This window comes from Lissotriton helveticus, chromosome 5_1, assembly GCF_964261635.1.
Source record: "Lissotriton helveticus chromosome 5_1, aLisHel1.1, whole genome shotgun sequence".
Classification (NCBI taxonomy): Eukaryota; Metazoa; Chordata; class Amphibia; order Caudata; family Salamandridae; genus Lissotriton; species Lissotriton helveticus.
The window spans coordinates 1,092,766,842-1,092,788,930 of NC_136065.1; the positions used below are offsets into that span (position 1 = coordinate 1,092,766,842).

General features: G+C 45.3%; 1 protein-coding gene across 3 annotated transcripts in view; it reads left to right on the forward strand.

The window, feature by feature from the left end:
- PDCD11 (programmed cell death 11) overlaps nucleotides 1-22,089 on the forward strand; it is a 627,216-nt gene that overhangs the window by 431,379 nt on the left and 173,748 nt on the right. For all 3 annotated transcript variants that reach the window (XM_078643694.1, XM_078643695.1, XM_078643696.1), the window contains exons 23-24: nucleotides 11,091-11,180; nucleotides 19,192-19,294. In XM_078643694.1, the coding sequence (XP_078499820.1) occupies nucleotides 11,091-11,180; nucleotides 19,192-19,294 (193 nt within the window). The remainder of the gene's footprint in view (nucleotides 1-11,090; nucleotides 11,181-19,191; nucleotides 19,295-22,089) is intronic.

Here is a 22,089-nt window from a genome sequence, read left to right on the forward strand (position 1 = left end):
AGGTCCTACCCTTCGGAGTGACCACTGCCCCCAGAGTGTTCACAAAGTGTCTAGCGACCGTGGCGGCGACCTCAGGAGACAGAACATACATGTCTACCCTTACCTGGACGACTGGCTCGTTCAAGCCAAGTCGGCTCGACAGTGCGCCGCGGACATGTCCCACACTATTCACCTCCTTCACAGTCTGGGGTTCTCGTTAAACTATCCAAAGTCGCACCTCCAGCCAGCCCACGTGCGGCAGTATCTGGGTGCGACCATAAATACTCTGGCTGCCAAAGCACAGCCAAACCCAGCGAGGATCGACAACATCCAGTCGCTAATCCAGAGGTTCAGACCCCAACACTCCCTCCCAGCGAGAGTGTTTATGCAGTTGATAGGCATGATGGCCTCCTGCATCTTCATAGTCCCGCACGCGAGACTGCATATGCGTCTGCTCCAGGAATGTCTAGCACATCAATGGACGCAGGCTCATGGACGGTTGAAAGACCTAGTGTTGGTGACCGGTCGGGCATACAACTCTCTGCATTGGTGGAATCCACACAACCTTTGCAAGTGCCTGTGCCACAAATTATCCTGACGACGGACGCATCTCTCCAGGGGTGGGGAGCTCATGTGCTCCACTACACTGTGCAGGGACTATGGACGACACAGCAAAGGAAAATGCACATCAACTGTCTGGAGTTGATGGCGATCTTTCTGGCGTTAAAGTCCTTCAAAGTACATTTGTGCAACAAGGTCGTGTTGATCCGGACGGACAACATGACGGCCATGTACTACATCCAGAAGCAGGGGGGTACGCACTCTCCACAGCTGTCTCATCTGGCTCAGAGCATGTGGAAGTGGGCCATTCAGAGGAACATCTTCCTCATGGCGGAACACCTCCCGGGCAAGGACAACCAGATGGCGGATCTGCTCAGCAGGTACAGCCATCAAATGCACGAGTGGGAGATACATCCATCGGTACTCCGCCCGTACTTCCAGCAGTGGGGTCATCCAGAGATAGACCTGTTTGCCACAAGGGAAAACGCAAAATGCCAAAGCTTTGCCGCCAGGTTCCCTCACCCACAATCGCAAGGCAATGCGATATGGCTGAACTGGTCAGGCAAATTTGCGTAGGCTTTTCCCCCAGCACCTCTCATCCCGCTGGTGGCAAGAAAGCTAAAGCAACACTCGACGCTCATCCTGGTTGCTCCAACGTGGGCACGCCAACCATGGTACACCACGTTTCTAGAACTTTCCGTGGTACCGCATCAAAGGCTGCGCCTCTCGCCCAGGCTCTTAATGAAGAACCATGGCGACATTCAGCCACCAGACCCGCAACAGCTCAATCTGGCGATCTGGCTCCTGAAGTCCTAGAGTTTGGCTACCTTAATCTGCCTCCTGAATGCATGGACATCATCAGAGAGGCAAGAAAGCCCACTACCAGGTGGCAGGTTTGCACAAACCAGTCAGAGAGCACACCAGAGGCTGGTAGGGTTGCAGTGCCTCAGGGTGCATGTATTGGTAAATTCATCACTGGAATCAGTGTGGGTTTATAAATATGAGATGTTTGATACCTAATATCCCTCTTTTCTGTGAAAGCCTCATGTATCTGGGGAACTTGTTTTCCGAAGTGTCCAGCACTTGCTTTAAAATGGCTTCCCTGTCCACTTGCACTGGCTGTAATAGGACTGACCGGCACAGGTACATATCTGTGCATGCAGGTATACCCTAGTGTGAGAAAGTGCCATCTTTCTTGCATGGTATGCCCCCACTTTTTGCTGAATTGCTGATGTGCATTGACTGAGTATGCCCTGGACTTCCAATCAGGTGCCCAGGGCCTGTGTTCCTTCCCTAAAACTGCGTTGAAACTAAAACCCAATTGGCGTCTCTGGCCATATGTCAGCCCCTGGTAAATGGTACCCTAGGTACCCAGGGCATTGTGCCCAGGAGAAGACTCCTAAGGACTGCAGCACTTATTGTACCACCTTTAGGGGCCCTGTACCCTGACACACACACACACTGCCTTTGCAGGCTGAGTGTCCTGGTACAGAACTAAACAAAGAGTCGAAATGGCACACATCCCTGTGTGCAATGCCCACAAACACACTGCCCTGGCATCTATCAGTCACCCCTCTTGCTGGGTGCACTATGCCAATGGTGTGGGCCCAGGTACATGAGCCGTGTGCCCCTACAGTACACAGGGCCATTCCTGGGTACTGTAAGTGCAGTGCTGTCATTAAGAGCATATGGTGCTAGGAGGTTGCCATTACGAACTCCACTGCACCATAATGGCTACACTAAAGACTGAGAAGTTTGATACCAAACTTCTCAGCACATTAAACAAACACTGATGCCAGTGTGGGATTTAATGCCAAATACACGACATAGAGCAACTTAGAGTGCCCCCGGAACCTAACCTAGAATCCACGTCTTGTCTGAGAGGCTGCCTAGGCTGCCACACAGCAGACATGTTGCTGGACCCCTGGGTAGAGAGCCTTCCGCTCTCCTTGGCCTGCAACAATGCAGGTCGTGTTCGAGGTGCTAGGTCTCCTCCCACAAGATGGGCAGGGGAAGCTTCAACGGCATGCCGCCTTTGTGAGCTTCTCCAGACCACTTGCTGTACCCAGCAACTGGCCCCCACCGGTTCTGGCCGCTACTCTGGCGGGAAGACTGGCGGGAATCCTAAGTGAGGAAAGGGGGTGTGCCAGCCTGTGCCAAGTCCACCCCTCAGGTGGGAGAGGCCAGGTGCCCTTGCCCTACCGGTAACGCCCCTAAATTTAGCATTTAGGGGCACCCTGAACCTTCCTTCCTTAGATCCCGATTTGAAAACAAGAAAGATCAAGAAGAAGACTTGCTGTGCAGCTGCTAACAAGCGGACGACAGTGACCGACTTGGCCCCAGCCCTACATGTCTGTTGATCCTTGATCATCTCACACGAAAATAAGGGGTAGAGGGTATTCAACTCCACTACCCCAACCCTCCATTATAACTTACACACACTAAGAGGGGTAGAGAGGAGCAAGGATAATAATATATAAAGCATGCAGGGACACATACAATGTTTGTAAAAGTTGCCCTCACTCACACACACAATTGTGTGCGACATGCTTCATCATCGGGTCTGCTTACAATACACCCTGGCATAGCCACGCACAGGATGGAGCATAAGGGTGGGGGTAACATAAAACAGTACAGACGAACAAAAACAGAAGGTGAGTACACAGTATTACCAACCCTGACGGGGAAAGCGTGACAAGGACAAGTGCAGTGAAAAGTGATGTTAAAACTGCCTCATGAGTATTCTATGTATATTACTTTATTCCAGAGTCTCATGGACAGGATTAATAAGTGAAAAAGGGGTGGGTATATCTGAGGATTAAGGACTCACATCAACCCCCCCAAAAACTGCTAACGTCAACATGTTTCGACCGATGTATTCTGTGCCCACAATCGAGGGTCACGCCGGTCTTCCTCAGGACTCCATATCTGTCACAGTCCACCCTGTTACCTTATTTAGGTTAATATCCAGAGAGAATGAATGCAAATAATTCTGCTTTGTGGAGGTATTCCCTTTCAAACCACGGGACACATATACTGTGAAAATAAGAAGCATACAGCTAAGGTTATTGCAGAGGTCCCTATTGATGAGGTAATAAGTACTAATTTCATTCACAAACGACGTTCTCTTAAACCTTGTAGTACATTGCCCCCAAACGCGGCCAAAATCGGTCACGTAATCACACTGGGTCCTGAATCGGTCTACCCAGTGTTCAGGTGTTAGTCATTGCTCCCAACAGATTAAAAACACACACCCCCTGTGGCCTCGGCGGAAGGGTTATCCATTAAAAATAATTCGCAACTTTGTAGGTAGAAGTTTGTAACCTCATAGCATAGAAAAAGTCAGTCAGCCCCCGGTCACCCCACTCACCGAGTCTATTGTAACCCTGGGCTAAAAAAGGCAGCAGGCTTGATGAATCTCCGAAGACACAACCTACCGGTTCAAAAGAGAAAACGCTCAGAGGACATGATGAACCATCCCTCCATGTTACAGTCCAGAAGCGTTGGACCTACGCGTATCTCTTATCAATATAAAACGTGCAATAAACTGAACATTATCACAGAGTTAGTTCCCTGTGCCCAAATGTTCCAAAAACCCGGTGCTGAACTTACTGTTCCTGGGATGATTCAGGCCCAGCAGGCCAGCCGCAGTCCTGCCGTGAAGTACAAGCAAGTCTGGCAGACGCTGTCAGTATATTCTTAACTTCCCGGGCCAATCACCTGCCGGCGTGCCTCCCACGTGACCGCATGTCACGCATGATGTCATAGGGAGGCCCGCCCCCGGATCACGGTAATAGAGGAAAGCCTAAGAAATCCCAACCGCATCAGTCCTTCAAATCACGATATATCATAAAAAAAAATTGTAAAATATATACAATAATGGCTCGCAAAATCAGGCCATGCTCCACTTGTGGGGATACAAAAGTGGGTGTAAGTCGCTAAAACGAAGGACAAAGATCATAATCCTGAAGAGTCAGGAGAGCCTAGTTCCTGTGACACACCACGTCCTATAGACTCCCCCAGGCTCTGTCCTGTTAGTCCCCAACCGAGATGCGATATTTCTTCACTCTCTGGCACCGAACTCCTTAATGCAAAACAGATAAATGGAACGGTATAATAAAAAATTTGTCTGCTCTCATGCTCAACCAGAGATGAAGTGATCAATAAATGCACCTCAATACCATGAGCCAGTTTTAAATGAAACAGCCTCCGTTCATTTTAAATAGGATCAACAACCAAACCCAAGTCTGTAGTGAAATGTACAAGCCCAAACTCTCAGGAGATCGGGAAGTGCTAGACTTTATGGACCCACAACTCTGGTAGAATGCATAGAGGCGTATACCCAAGCAACAACACCTCCTCCAACAGAAGTCCTCATGGCCATTTATACAATAAAGAGAACCAGCAAAAAATCAATCAACTGGGTACCTCATCTATTGATAGAGTGCCATGGGATCTCGTCATTGAGTCCCAATCGATGGCTTTTTAAACGATGTACCCATTTTTGCTCACGTAAGAAAAGGGCTCTGTTTCTATCCACTCAAAGGGTAGCATTTGTAGAAGCAACCTGTGGTTTTTCAATCACGGTCCATTTAAGGTCCTCTGTAGTGTGGTCCATCTCTAGGAAGTATGCCGTCAGTTTTGTGTTAGATCTGCCACATCTAACAGTGCTATGATGCTCCATAATCCGGGTTTTGACTTTTCTGCTCGTCATCCCCACATATTGTTTTCTACAGGGACAAGTGATCAAATAAATGACCCCCTCATTGTAGCGATTTGTATGGGATCTTTGTTCCCAGCGAAAGTTAAGGCCAATGTCAATACACTTAGTGTTAGAAATGAGGTTGCATACACTACATGTGTCACAGCGTGTATGGCCCCTTACTGGCGGTAGTGTACTGGATGTCGTGCCTCTGCCCACTCTGTGGTTCCTGGATCTGCTGTGAACCAGAAGGTCCTTCAAGTTTTGACTTCGTCTGTAGGAGAATAAGGGTTTTTCCACCTTCAAACCAGTCTGTTCAGAACAATTCCGACGGATTCGGAAGAATTGTCCTACAGGTAAATTTTCACAGAGGGATTTAGGATGAAAACTATCAAAGGCTAACAAGGAGTTCTTATCAGTAGGTTTGTGACAGACCCTAGTGTGGATCATCCCTCCCCTAGGTACAATCAGAAGGTCTAGGAATGGTAGTTCAGTCTTAGTGACAGTGGAGGTGAAGTGGAGAAGCGGATTCCTGCTATTAAGCCACTCTAAAAAATCCTCAATTGTGGCCTCGTCTCCCTTCCAGACAACGAGGACATCGTCTATATAACAATGCCATAGCCTGATGTTCGAAGACCAGGGACACGAGCTGTCATAAATTACAGATTTCTCAAAGGCTCCCACATATAGCCCTGCCAAGCTTGGCGCGAAAACACTGCCCATTGATGGTCCATGGGTTTGTAAGTACAGTGTTCCGTCATATTAAAAAAGTTTCTTGTCAGGGCTATTTCTGCCAGGTGTAAAATGACTGCCCTGGGTGTTAAATAGGGCCAGTCAGAGGTAAACAAGAATCTTCCAAAACTCTGAGAGTTTCCCTTTGCGGGATGTTGGCGTATAAGGCCTCGATATCGAGGCCTATCAGAAACTCTGGATCGAAAGGTAAGTCTTTCAGATACTGTAAGATGTCAAGGGTATCCCGCTAGTACGCCGGTAACTGCTGCACCAATGGTTTCAGATACAAATCGCAGAATTGCGACAAGGGTTCCAGCAGGGAACCCATCCCCGAGACAATAGGTCTTCCGGGAGGAGGTCTAGATGGCTTATGAATTTTGGGAAGGACATAAAAATATGGGGTCCACGGTTTGTTAATCAGGAAATTAGCTTCATGCTCGGAAATCCAATCATTAGAGAGGGCCTCCTCAACTAAGGAGACGATTTCCCTGGTGATTTCTTGCGTGGGATCCCTGACTAGTCTCTGATAGTTTCTCTCATCCGATAAAAGGCGGATGCATTCATGATTGTAAGTACTCTTATCCAGAATCACAATCGCACCGCCCTTATCAGCAGGTTTTACAATAATAGTGGGGTTCTCCTCTAGTTCTTTCAGAGCTTGTTTCTCTGCATTAGATAAATTAGAAAACCCACAAGTCCTGTTCTCCTGAAAGTTCTCCATGTCATACACCACTGCTTGTTCGAAAGTCCCTACCTCCAGAGGTAGAACCGAAAGTTGGGGAGTGAAGGTGGACTTAGGGCGAAACGATGTATCTCCCTTCCCGGGGTCACTGTACTCCTTGTCTTGGAAAAAGATACGGAGTCTAAGATTTCTAAAGCAAGTCGCTAGATCTTGACGCAGCTGGAAATGGTTCAGGTGGTTGGTGGGAACAAAACCCAATCCTTAACCGCATGCGTGCGGCATGATTTCCGCCCGTACGCTGGATTTTGCGGATTCGCACTTTACGTGACGAGCTGGGCTCGTCATGAGCGTGCGAGGAGGCTACCTCATGACGAGCCCAGCTCGTCATGAGCGTCGAAGGGGTTAATTGAGCAGTTTGTTTTGAACTTCAGAGAGTACCAGAGAAGACAAATTCACCACTAGGGAGGTGGATGGCTGGGCCCTGGTATCATGTTCGATGCCACGCTCCTCATGACCCGCTGGGTGATCTCTGGGTCTTGGTCCTCCCACGTAACCCTCTGTTACCCTCTCTGTTTCCCCCTCCCCTTGTTCCGGCCTCTCCCTAAAAACGGTCCCTGGAAGTTTTGAAATTGGGCTGGTTGAAAATGGGGATTCTAAAAGCGAGGGCCTTCAAACAGAGGGTTCTGAAAAGGCTGATGTGGTTGGAACACACCCATCGGCCAGTTGAAGCCTTGGTTAGGGTATTGTTGGAAGGGGTGATGAAACATAGGTGGTCTGGGGCCCCGCCCCCTACCCCTCCCTCTCCTTTTTTGCGAATAGTCGTTTTCGCTACTGTCACTTGAACTGCTGGTGGTATAATGACGAGGTCTCCCTTATTTGTCCCCCTTGTTGTTTTCTCTCAATTTTAGTTGTATGTACTCCTCTGTGGTATAGGGATATACCTTTTCTCTAGAAAAGTTTTTCAAGTCTTTCTGTAATTTAGATATTTTAGAGTTCATAAGGTAATCCCTATACTCCCACAGTTCAGTGTTGACTTGATCCGACTTGTGGTCAAACGTTGCTATCAACACATCTGTTCTTAGCCTATCCCTGGTACATTTCCATGCCACCAATACCATGTTGCGTCTGAATGCTTCATCCTCCAAGAAAGTTAGTGGTTCATTTGTTACCAAAAGACCCCGAGGAGCTGCTATCGCCCTCAAATATTCTGTTAAGATGGCCCCATGAAGTATGGTCTTCACCTGTGTCCTTTTAAGCTCCAACAGGGTGTCCCATCCTTCCCCTTGTGCCAAGACCTGGTTGTACCTCCTAAAAGTGATGGGCCTGCTAAGATCTCTGAGACAATATCCTCACCAAAAGATAATCCAGGAATTAATGCCATATCTGCTAACTATGGGTACAATCACTAGTTCACCCACGTAAATCGAGATAGATTTATCACTCACAGTTGCTCCAATAAAAATAGAAAAAAACACCTATCGAGACCACATAGAGACGTACAAATCATCTGTCGGCGAGCTACGGTCAAGCACTCTACAAATATACAAAAAAAGATAGAACCCCCTGCGGCTAAGCTGCCGCTTCTAAAGCATCTCACGCAAAAATAATCCTTGAACCTGCTCCTGCTAAATCCCGGCGTCTCCTGCTGGCAGCAACCTTCAAAACCCCGGAGGACCTGCCTGCTTTGAACATCTTAAACACTGGGACTCCCATGAGCAGTGGTTCTTCTCAAACAGCAATACCCCTGGTGCCAGCCAGGAACCGCAAATCCAGCCCACTCTGCACCCGCCGACCCCGGCCTATGCCCGAGTGGACAAAGACCCTGAGGACGTCCCCCTGGCGATTGTTACCTGGAATCCAGTGCCCAAGGACCCCCCTCGATGACTCAGATGACTCTTGCAGCCTCACAACAAGGGACCCCTCCAACCGCGACCAGCAGAGGGGAACATTTCCCGACGTCAAAAGACAACCCTGCACCCGGCACCCAAAATTCTTCTAATTGTGGAGTTTTGGAACTTTAAAATATTCATCTAAAATCAGCCGAACTACGAATTCCGATTTACTCACCTGTTATCAGGTGAGAACCCAGTGCTGCATCTTTTAGCCCAGCACTGACCCTGAAAAGTAATTTAACCGTACTTACCAGTAACTTGTATTTCCTTCCATAGGAATCCATTGTCTGGTTTTCACCAGAAAAGTTTCTTAGTGTTGATTTTCACAAACTGCAAATATTCCTTAAAAATCGCTTGTATGACTTAAACGCATTCTTTCAATTGTTTACAGGAGATGCACCAGTGCTGGATCCAGGATCCAACACTGAGTAAGAAAAAGTAACGATAACACTACTTAACTGCTAAGTGAATTTCCTCCCATAGGATAACATTGGCGATTCTATGTGAAAAAGTTCCTGTCAACTTTTAAAATACAATAATATTCCTTAAAAATCACTGCTGTAACCAAAACGCTTTTACTCAACTGTTTACAGGAGATGTCCCATTACTAAATCTAAGATCGAGCCTTGTGGTTAGAAAAGTAATCCATATAGTAACTAAATGTATTTAACTAGAGATTCCCATTGAGCTCAATGTTGCATTGTGTTTGAAATTGTGTTGCCCATTGCAACAACTGTAACTACTGTACTTAAAAGTCTATTGCCTATTTGAAAAGTTTTTAAAATAAAGTAATTCATTCTGAGAAAGTATATTTTGATACCTTGTTGGCTCCAAAATAAAACTATATATTTTGATACAAAACAATTGGCCTAGAGTTCAGTTCTTGAGTGTGTGAGACCATTTGCTGACTGAGTGTGTACAACAAATGCTTTACACTGTCCTCTGATACTGCCTTACTGCTCGACCAAGCTACCACTTTAGAGAGTAAGGTTATATCTAACTTTAGCCTCTGCCAAACCTCTGGCGACTGTGGACTCTGTACACACTGTACCTTACTTTGGTCCAGTATATACCAAGTCACTTTATTAAACTTAGCTTGTAATTTTCAGCACCCTGCCTTAAGGCTTTCAGGCCTTCTGTAGGGGTGACTTACAAATATTGCATTCAGTGTTGGGGGACATGGCGCACATGGCTGTGTGACATGTTGGGTTTTCACTTTTGTCTGCACTGAGACCCACAGCCTGCAATGACAGAGGGTGCTAAAGGTTTTGTCAATTGGGTAAACAATTGTGCAGTTTTGGGAAAGGGCTCTGGCACTGGAGACCTGGTTAGCAGGAGCCCAGCACACTTCCAGTAGAAATAACATCAGTTTACAGGCAAAAGCGGGGGTGACCATGTCAAAAAGTGGCACTTTCCTATAGTGAGTTAATGGCTCTATGGATGAGTGATTGGTTGTGGGATTGCTTGTATGAGTCAGTGGGTGGTTGAAATTGAGTTGTCCAGGTTATGTCACGGTCATCTCGGAGATACAACGCTGGGGTGATTCATACACGATTATCAAATTAAAATAACATAACATGGAGAGATCTGGTGATGTGGAGCATACAAGGTACAGAGACTTGCTACAAACTAATCTATGATTGGTATCTGACTTCTCAGAAATTAAAGCGCATCAATCCTAACACTGCTGGGAAGTACCAGAGAGGTTATCCCACAGAGGAATTACATCTCCATGTCTGGTGGTCCTGCCCGGTACTGTCTATGTTTTGGAAAGAGATTCTTAGGCATATAAAAATGTAGTGGGGCTACTCATCCCTGTGGACACTGCAGTTATCATTTGGGGGATAAGATCTCCGATATTAATGTAAAAAATATGATGCTCAAGGGCAGTCCTTGATTGACTACTTACAGGGGAAAACACCTGGTGTGAACTGTCCTCCTCTGCATATCTTAGTTGACAAGCAATAACAACAGACTCTGACTGCAAGGTGGATTGGACGAGGGATATATATATTTATCTTGTCTGTATCGTTCATTGTATTTCAACTGTTTGTTTGATGTCAAGTTTGGTGAAAAATAAAAAACAATACAAATTGTCAATAAAACCCCAGCAAATTTTCTTTGTTAGCAGTTCAAAATTAATTGTGCAGTAGTTAAGAGAATGGGACCCGTTTCCCTTTTTTCATGTTCATCATTGAGTATCTCTCTGCTCAGCTCAGTCAGTGTGATGACCAGTGGTTAACAGTCCGTTTATTCAGAGGTGCTCGAACTCTTGCAAATTGATCTTCGTTGAATTAACCAGTTCTTAAGTATGATTGTTGTTGACCATCAAAGTATGTGCAGAACCTTCAGAGGACTTTGAAATCCTGTATTTTTTGCACTGCTTTCATACATTTGTTGGTGTTTGTTCATAGTCTACAATAATGTGCAGGATACATCAGTTATTTGAAAGATTGTCTATAAATCAGAATTAGTTGGACCTGAACTTCTTTCCACCTAATGTGTAATATACTTGTATCTTTTTTTTTTTGTAATCCATCAGTATAACCTCATACGGAAATGCTTGGATGTGGAGGTCACCCCGGAAATTCGAGGGAGGATTGATTTAATGTTACTTTCCGTTAGTCCGAGGGTGAGTCTACATTTGAAAGTGATAATTTTGGAGTACACTCCAGGATGAATGCTATATTGATTTGTGTAATTGCCATCCTTTTTCCTGTGAATATTCTGAAATCAATGTGGTTGGCACGGTTTATGAAAAAGGGCGAAAACATTGTAGATGCCTTCCACCATTTATCTGCTGAGGCTTTTGCCACTGAGCCCTTTTTTGGTGTTTGGAGCACTTTACACTTAAGCCTTCATAACATTTTTTTACACAAGGTATCCAGCTAAATTTGCATTATTTTTAACCCACATGCTGGGGGATCTCGAAGGTACCCAGGGTTTGTGGAATTCCCTGGAGGGAACAGCGAAAATGTCCAAAATGTAGAATGTGTACCTTTTTATTTATTTTATGGTTTTTTTTATGGCATCAACTAAAGGTTTGATATGCCAGTTTTCAGGAACACACAGAACCTAATTTTTTTACCCAGAGTTTTTACATTTTTAAAAGTGGTAGTCACATTTTCCTATTTGTTTTTGTGCTTTCTACTTAGTTTGTCGTGCAAACAGGTGTGAAATCCATGGGTGACCCTGAAACTAGTACATTTCTAAAAAGTAGACAACATTTGAAATTCATTAAGGAGCCATTTGTTTAGATTGATTATGGGTTCCCAAACAGTCCAATCGTTCATATGAACATTTCTGTTAAAAAAGGAGAAAAAAGAAAATGGTGCTGTTTTCATCTGTAGTTTTTTGCCCTGTTGGCTGATATACAACAGTAATATTCCTTTATGTCTGTTAGATCCTTTTGGCCATAGGGATATCTAGTATTTATTGATTGTCCAAAACATCAATACCCACAGCCAATAACTGAACTGCAGCTTACTATGATATTTAGTACGTACTATTCCGCAATTCATATCGTACTATATAATGAAAGTAAAATGGATATAAAGGAAATCTATGCACTGCATTTTTTAAATGTGGCAGAATCGCTGTGTTTATTTGTACAACTCTGATTTTGGGGTTGCCCATTTTGTCATTTGATTCGGAGTTTATTTAGCAAAATATGTCCTTTCTTGCATCCTGGCTGACGTTTAGAAGCGAAGAATGGAGAGAAATTTAATTGATAATAGCAAATTTTCCACTATTCTCTTTTCACGTGTTTCTTCTGATAAACGCTGTACCACACATATGTAGCTATCATCCTGAAAGGCCTCAAAACGTATTGTGGCAACATCAACTTTTTTCCTTGCAAATGGACCCATTAAGGTGATGTGGATAGCTGTGGTATTTGACCCAGAGCTCGGTCAACCCCCAGGGAAGACTACTAAACACAGACATTACTGAAAACAGGAAGTCAGCCAACTGATTCTTGGGTCACTCTTTCTGTTCTGGCACCAGTGTGCAACTAACTAAAGTTGTCTTTTTAAAAATATTTACATTAATTAACTTATGGAACATGTCGGTGTATGAAAGTGCCCCTTTTTGCCCTGGTCACCCACACTTTTTGCCTGATAAATGATGCACTTTTGACAGAAGAGCACCAGGTTCCTGCTATCCAGGTACCCAGCTCCAGATCTCTTACCCTAAAACTGTACAATTATTCCTCCAATTGGTAATACCTTTAGCACCCCTGTACATCCCTAGTAAACTGTATCCCTGGTACCTAGGGCATGGATGCTAAAGATTGTCCCCAAGGGCTGCAGTATGTATTGTGCCGCCCTAAGCGGCCCCGCACCAAACTCATGCAAACTGCCATTGCCGGCTGTGTGACATAGTGCAGACAAAAGTGAAGAAACAACATAGCACACCTTGTGTGCCATGCCTACAGACACTGCATGCAATATATGTAAGTCACCCCTCCAGGATATCTTACAGGCCTAAGGCAGGGTGCGTTATTTTACATGTGGGGATGTATCTGCATAAACAGACCTGCCTCTGTGATGTCCAGGTCGATTCTTGGACATTACTAAACAGGGAAGCCAACATGAGTATATGTACTGGGCACTGGTGATAACAAGTGTCTCAGCTACATGATGGCTTCACTGAAACCAAAAATGTTTGGTATCAAACACCTCATATAAATAAACCCACACTGATTCCAGTGATGGATTGATTCATACATTCACCCATTCACTAGTCCACTAGTGTGCTGGCTGACTGGTCCAGTCCAGCCTGACAGCACAAACTTGTTTCTGACCCCCTATGGGTAGGAGTCCCACTGGCAGAGGTCAGAAACAATGCCTGCTCTTGCAGGAGGTGGTTTGCACCTTATCCAAACATGATCGCTAACAATTGGCATATCAAGGCCAGAGTCTTCAAAGCCATGCCGCCTTTGATATACGAGCCCATTATCCCCCAGTCATGGGAGAATGCCACCCCTGCCCTGAAGCCAATTGGCACCAGGACAGGTGGGAAATACGTATGCAAAGTAGGCGTAGAGCGCACTGAGGACAGTCATACACCTAATGTGAGCTGCCTGATGTGCCCCACTCTAGGAATATCCGGCTATCTTGGTAGTAGAAGATTTTAGGAAACTCAGACAGGGTTATGCCCACTTTCCACAGGAAGTGGTCATATAGTGGGCGTTGTGACCCCGAAGGTAGGTAGCCCATTGGCTACTACTCTCCACTCTCATAACGCCCCTAAATTTAGTATTTAGGGGACTCCATGAATCCAGAACATCCAATTCCACTGATTGAAAAGAGGAGGACACTGAAGCGCCGACCCTGTAAGAACTGAAGACTGGCAAACCCTGCCTGTCGCACAGAGACTCGACAATTGTAAAGACCCAACTCGTGCTGCATCTGTGCATCCTCCACAAGCCCCAAAATGTTGCCAGCACTTCTCCCAGCAGCCAGCATGTCCTTTGTAGTCGAAGTACCGACCGCGACAACTGGTTTTTAAATGAGCTGCTGTCCACTGGGTCCACTGAGCAGTAGCCGCCCAGGAGAAGGGGATCAGATCCATGTTCCTGCCAAGCCTGAAGATGCCAGAACCTCCATGAGCCCTCCTGTACCAATACCCGGGGTACTGGACCCTTGCTGTGACCAACGCTTGTTGAATGTCCAGTCCGGGCTCCAACGGCATCACCGACGACCATCCTCCAAGTGATGTCGGCACCATAGATGCCTGTACAGAGAGTGGCTCAGCTATCTTTTTTTTGTCCCCTATGCTGGCCCTGGCCGACACCAGAGAGTGCCTTGATGAACGAGAGCCAGCTGACCACAAACACTCTGTACCGAGCTGCCTGGCCCAGGCCTGAAGAAACCGTCTGCTTCCACGACTCACGACCAGAATCTTCTGTTGGGAGCTCCCGGAGTTGTCTCCCAGGCCCCTCTTGCAGCCTCTAGCCCCTCTTCCTTTCTACTGTGTAGTGTGCAAGGCTGCCAACCCGTCCAGCACCTCTGCACCAGGACTCACTAGAGCAGTTACAGCCGATCTGCTGGTGGAACTTTAGTCCTTGTCCCTCTACCACCTCACCACCAAAAGGTTTCCCAGGGAAACACCTTGCAAGTAAATGCTGAGCTCGTCATGACCACAGCCGTTCCCATGGAACGCTCAGCACAGCAGGGGAATTATCCCCGCGTGTGAGCGTTCCACGGCTCATGACAAGCTGAGCTCGTCATGAGCACCGGAGCGCCATGCCTCATGACGATCTCAGCTCGTCATGAGCATGGATGAGGTTAGGCAGATGGCCAGATTTCACACCTCCAACTGACGGACCCTCCTTGTGAACATAGTTCAAAAGTGATGGAAGACTAGAAAAACAAAATCCTGGGTTTGACGATTAAAATTGTTGATATGCTCTCTTCTCCGCTCTTCTCAAGTGTAGTAATGCGAAACAGCAAATGTATGTTTAGCTGCAACTGATCCACATAACTTGACATCAGAAGAGGGTCTGGTTGTTAAGTCTTCAACCAGCAATGTAAACCCAAATTCAAACCCTACTGCATCCCTGAAAAGGGAATCTAAGAGGATTGAGGCATTCTCATAATCAATGTTCTTTTCGACTAGTCTAGCATTGAGATCAGTCAATGTAGTCTTTTTATAGGGTCGATATATACATTCCCTCTGGAACATGACCAGCAAAATCATGCTAACTGTCTCAGAAGAAAGGTCTTAAGATCTTACTGGCTCTAACCATTCAGAGTGTTCAAGAAACAGCCAAATATGTCATTCTTAATGGCCTTTAAACTACTAATTGTCTGGGAAAGGCATTTGTAACCTTTGTGGTGCTCTACCACCATGCCTGGATGTGCTTCACAGGATTCTCTGAAGACGTACATGCATCTGTCATGGATATCCCCTCTGATGGCTCTTGCTTGTTGAAAAAGTTAATTGTGCTTTGGAACTTTACAAAAAAGGTAGAGCCACCACACACTCAATGGATCTATAGCTCATTGCCAAACAGATTCCTCACCAATTTACGACATTCTGAGGCTCCTCTAGAGGTAGTAGGATCCAGAACTTTCTACCAGGGCGGTGATCCATCATGTCTGACAGTTGGGTCCTTCAAATCATACAGCATGGCCATGCCGTACTTTTTCTGCTCTGCTGAATCTTCCACCTACATCAGAGCAAATCTTAGGAGAACACATGTCCATTCTGTTGCAAGAGGTGCAAGTTTTACTTTTAAAAGGGGACCATGAGAGATATTGGATTTGGAAGTTTGGTAGGATCACTATTCACACTATTTCCTTGTGTTGCAAAAGGATGTGACCCTTCGGCCCAGCTTAGTTCTTCACCTTCTTTATGCCTTCGTACCGAAGGACCAATTCAAAATGTTCACGCTGGCCTATATTCTGTCTGCTTTGGACCCGTGTGATTGGATTCTGTCCTTAGACCTGCAGAATGTGTATTTTCATAAACCCATCAGCAGTCTCACAATGCTAATTGTGGCTCAGAGTCTGCCAGGAGTATTTTCTGTCTGCTGTGCTTCCTTTTGGCCTTCCCAGTGCTCCTCAGGTATCCATGAAAGTGATTTTAGTGGTTACTGCCCATCTTTGGGGTATGGCAATGCCAGTTCTCCCCTACCTCGATTGTTGTCTGTTGCAGGCGGGCTTGCCACAGTCAGTTGTAGACCGTCTTCATTCCATAGCGAGCCTCCTGACATCATTTGGGTTCTTGATCAACAAGTTAAGTCGCACCTGACTCCTTTGTGGAGGCTTTCTTTTATTTGAGCTGTCCTGGATACTTTACAGTTCAAGACATTGCCTCTGTTGCAACTATCCAAATTTTCAGAGTAGACTTCACACGATCTGCAGTGGTGGCTGCTCAGCAGCAATTGGACCAGTGTCAGGCACACTCTGTTGCTCGCCCAGAGCTGACATTGGTGACAGATGGGTCACTGCTAGTTTGGGGTAAATCATCTGTGGAAGGCTCTGGCCTCAGGAAAAAAACTCCACTCCATATCAGTCTGTTAGACGCAGAAGACCTTCTTCTCGGTAAGGCCTTCTGCTTTCAGTGTGAGGCTGGTGCAGGTTCTCACAGAAGACACTACTGGCATGTGGTACTGCAGCAAGCATGGTGGAGTTTGGGCTGCAAGCAGGGAGGGGTGGGGTCCAGTGTCCTGTTGTAGAAGAATCTACATCTCTGGAGTTGGCTGGAGCGTCAGAGCCTTTTCTGATTGTGAACCACCTGGTGGGATCTTTGAATGCCAGGGCCATTGAGCTCAGCTGGCGGCATCTAGCAGATTAAGAATGGCGTCTACATTCTGAGGTCACAGGCAATCTTCTGGCAGTGAGTAGAGCCATTACTAGAACTGGTCTTCACCATTGCATGTGCAGTGTCAAACATTTTGCATGTTGGCATTTCGGCGAAGTGACACACTAATAAATGAATTCTGTCTGGAAGCGAACATTGGACTCATGAACACACTCCCTTTCCTGCCTCTATCACATGTTCTAAAAAAGATAGAAAAACGACTAGGCCCAAATCATCCTAGTGGCTTAAGATTGGGCCAGGAGAGCGTGGTAGCTGGAAATTCTGGGCACGATTATGTGCTCTCTGATCTTATTCGGGAGGATCATCAGTTGCACCAGCAGAGCAGGGTTCTTCACCTGACTCTGTACAGTCTACACCCCAATGCATGGAGGTTCAGTGGCAGGTGTAAAGTGCGTGTTATTTGCCACCCGTAGTGGTGAATGTCATCCTTGCCGTCAGGTGCCCTTCTGCCCAGTCCCTTTACATTGGGTACTTAGACATATTTGTGGCCTGGTGTGGAGTATGCAAGTCCAAACCCTTTACAAGCCAACCTATTAGACGTTGTATTACTTTCTTTGTCTTTGGCCCAGCAAGGCCTTTCAGTGGTTACTGTTAAAAGCTGTTCATCCGCCCTTTTAGCCATTTTTGTGTTTGCCGGACCAACTGCACTTGTTTTAATCCCCTATTGTGATGAGATTTTTTGAAGATTTGAAACTTGTTTCCTGACAAACAGTTTGTAATGCCCTAATAGGTCCTTAACTTGGTCTTGACGTTTCTCATGTGTACACCGTTAAAACCGCTGCATATCTGCTTGTTGCGTCTTGTAATAAAGACTTACTTCCTCATTTCTATCACCTCAGCCTGTTACCCGAGTGAACCTCAGGCACTTTTAGTGCAACCGCCCTACACCATCTTTCCCCCCAAAAAAATTGTGCTGAGGTCTCAGGCAGCCTTCTTCCTTAAAGTCATGACTCGCTTTCACATTGGGCAGTCCCTTACCCTAGTATCTGCACTCCTCCGCACCCTTCCAAAGAGGAGCAGAGGCTTCATCAGCTGCATCCCAAGAGTCTTTAGACTTTTACATTGATCGTACCAGGGGACACTGTGTGAATGATCAGCTTTTTTGTGGGGTTGCCCAGGTTGAAGAAAGGGAAGGCTGTGCAGAAGAGGACCATGTTGAGGTGGGTAGTCCTCTGCATTAAGATCTGCTATGCACTGGCCAAGAAGCAGCGTCTGGAAGATCTGGGAGCTTATTCCTCCAGAGCCAAGGTTGCTGCTTAGCACATGAAGTGCCTCTTCTTGATTTCTGTCAGACTGTGACGTGAGCATGAGTGCACACATGCAGGAAGCATTACTACCTTGACAGCCAGGCCTGACTGGAAGGACATTTCTCAGATTCAGTCCTGCGGGAATCTTGTTGCCTTAGACGCTCCACCATGGGGAGGTACTGCTTTTGTATTTATTCTAAGATGAGGAATCTTAAATTAGAAGTATCCATCAGAAGAAAAAGTAAGTTACTTTCTTTAACACTAGTTCTAGTGGATACTGTAATTGCAGAGCCCTACTGCCCTCCCAGCTCCTTGAGGGGCATTTATGTTCAACTCCGCTTTGTCACTTCCAAATCAGTATGGAGTCCATATGGAGCCACGTGGTACCACCTAGTGGTGCACAGGAGCATGGCTAGTGAAAACTTTCCAGATCTAGTCTGGCTGGCGCCTGTGGAGTATTCTACAATGAGGAATCTGTGGTTGGATGTGTATCCACTAGACAGAGCGTAAGTAACTTGTTCGCCTATGCCACAACAAGCTACACAACTAGCTAAAGGTTACATATAGAATTGTGATTAGAGGCTTGATGCATTCTGGTGGAGGAGGGGAATAAAATGTGTTTCCTATTTTAAACTAGCATTTTTCTCGATCCAATAAGCTGTCTACTCCTTCCTTTGCTCACCGGTATGTCTAAATAATAGAGCTGTTTCACTAATATCTTTCTGAGCTCTGCTCCTAGTCTGAAATGCTCTATTTTTACAAAACTACTGAGTTTGATGCACACCTTATACATCTACTCCTATTTTCGAAGCACTCCACTCTTAACATATGTACCAATGTAGTGTGTTTTGAGCATATAAACTGTTAAGTGTAATTAGTGATTTTGCCTTTAGTGAAAAGCACAGTACAAGCAAGATTAACTGTACCCTTAGCAGCATGAAGCTGTTGTGTATATTTCACTTAAATGTTTAAGCAGTTTCAGTTACATGCACCTGTTGCTTGCATCAAAAGTTAAAACATAATTATTAAATATAGCCTGTTAATTCTAAGTATGTGTTTATGTAGATCTTCAAGCATCCAGAAAAACAGTTCAAAATGGGACAGGCTATGTCTGCCACTGTTGTGGCTTCAGATGCCTCCAAGATGCGTCTCCATTTGTCACTTACAGGTAAAGTCATCTCCTGTTTACACCCTCCAGAATTGACTGTTCCATTTCCTTTTTAGTACGGTCATAGTATAATTGCTGGTTGATTCAATGCTACAGAGGCCTTCATTTACTTTACTGATGAAGTCACTAGCACAAGCTTAAACTGACCAGCCGTTGTTCAGTACTATGTGCTGTGCCGTGAACAAGGCAAGTCAATGCTTGATTACCTATAGTTAACTTGTTGGCTGCTGAAAACTATCTTGCTCTAAGTGAGCAGATATACTGCACCAACACTTACTAATAAGTACAATTAGTTTTCAGGCGAGCAGACTAACAATTAATAGGAATGGATTTGAGATTCATTGCGTATTGAGTGTGGAAAGGGCGGGTCTTTGCTTCACATGTAGAAGCATTCCTCTCTGGCTTCATTTGACTCTTTCTGTCCTACTGTATGGTTTTCTTTAAGTGTTGATAATTGAGTCCACTGCATGTTTTGAAGTTCTTCCAGTTGAACACATGGCTGTACTGGGGGGGTACGGCAGTCATCTAAACGATAACCACACCCACAGTAGCTGGTGGTTGCTATCCTTTCAGACTGAGCTATGCCACTAGTAGTTAATGCAGCCTAACATACAGTTCAGACACAAAGGCTTTTTACCTGTACTCCTAATGGGGAAAAGCCTATCGGTATTCTTTGATAAAGCCTATTCTCTTGCAAAATAGTGACTGCTGCATGAAATAGAAGTTCACATCCAAGTTGCCTTCATGCAGGTTGACGTAACATATTTAAGGTGCCTTCCACCATTGCCTCTCTAAAAGTTGTAAGATTATACATTTGGTTCTGTGGCCCAAGGTTCTGGTTCCCAACAGGTTATGGTCACTTAGGACCTTTAGAATTTTGTGGAGCAACCCCACCCCCCATATTTTTGGGATAATATGGGGGCCCTAAATGTGAGGCCACTAACGGACACCACTCTAGGTCCCACTTTAAGGAGTCTTATGAGCGAAATGCTCATACTTTAGTGTCACAAAGTTAGGTAATGCCAGTAATATATTGGTTCAACTTAGATGTGGGTTTTATTCACTACAGCTGGGGCTGGGCACGTATCCGAGCTATTGGGCTCGGTAGTGGCTGAGGAGGCAAGCCACTATTATTTATACCCTAGTTGAATGCAAGTAATTAAGCAACTTCTTATGTGAGGGTCTTCAATTCTGCCAGGCCTCATAGTGATTGTTTCAGCCAGCCTCACTAAGCCAGGATTCACAGGCACTTCTTAGGCTGCTCACTCTCCTCCCTATGACAGTTCACATTACTCTTTTCCTGCCTCCCAGCTCCAGTTCCAAGCACAACAACATTTGGCATTCTCTGTGCGTATTTTAGTGCTGCCACCTAATGTTCTTCCTCGCTCATGAAACTCTAGCCCACAGAATGTTAGATGCTCAGAGTAGATGTGTTGAAAATCCTGCAATTGGCGATGTTTCACTGTCTTTGCGATAGAGTAACTTATTAACCCATTCTAGTTCAACCCGAACGCAGTGCATCGAAATGCATTATGTCCACAAAGGCACTCATTGGAAGGAATAAGCCACAAATTTTTTAACATTGGTACTTCCGTAAAAGTAAGGACATTGTATTGTTAATATGGCAATACCCATGAGCAACACACAGCAATTACACCTCCTGCCAGACTCAGCTCTGCAGGTGAGATAACAACCAGTGTTGCTGCCTTTTTCTTTCCTTCCAGATAATGTACTGCTACTTCCAATGCATGGTCCATCACTTGTATCCTCAACATCCCTCTGGCATGCTCGGTCTTTCCTCTTTGTCCAGCTACGATCGCTTGCCGGATGCAGGAGAGATTAACACTTGGGGTTGTTGGCCCGCTCTCACTAGTGATGCACATTTCTTTTGTCCATTAGTTACCTGTAATTCCCCACATTTTCGAAAGTTCTCTAAAACATTGTGGCTCACAATTGTAACTATTTAATAATACTTTAACACCGTAACAATCACTCTGTGTGCTTCTCATTATAACCCTGTAATCAGAATAGACACAAGTTTGTGTCCAGTGCATGGGACTGTTCTTGCTCACTTAATAGCCATCTCACACAGGTTTTGTTTACATGCTCAGTGGCTTGTGCTACTCCTATTGTGTATGGTTAGAATTTCGTCCATCGACCTCCTTGATCTCACCAGCCACAAGAGTGCCTGGTACGACTCTTGCCACACAGCTAGGATAACTAAACAGGGACATCCCGAGCAGGGCAATCGAAATCTCCCATCCCTTAGGTACACATACACCAGGGTGTAAGTGTTTCTGTATGAGACCTAGAGCAAAGCTCCCAGCTAATAGAATTTACAGAAACTTAACATGCTGCTCGCACCCTTACTAACAGTGCTTCATTAATTATAATTAAATCAAATACACTTTCTCAGGCGTGGGTACATAGGCCAGTGTGTCTACTAATTTCTTAACAACACCAATTGAAAAGATGTGGTAAAGTAGAAAATTGCTTGCAAAAGTTTATCAGGAGCTAATATGGCAAATGAACTGCACATTACAGTGATGAAATGAAGGATGCATAACTGCCAGAAAGAAAATCTAAACAAATGTATTTAAAAAGAGTATGCATGATTTACCTATATTTTATTCTCCTACAATGAAATTAAATAATGCAAGACCCAGCATCCTCTCTTCATTTGGTTTGCTAGGAGTATGATTATTGAAAAAAGGTGACAATAGTTTTATATAGAGCTATTAGAGAACCTCAGCAACATCATTCTAAGTGAAACGTGTGAAAGGGAACTGGATTGA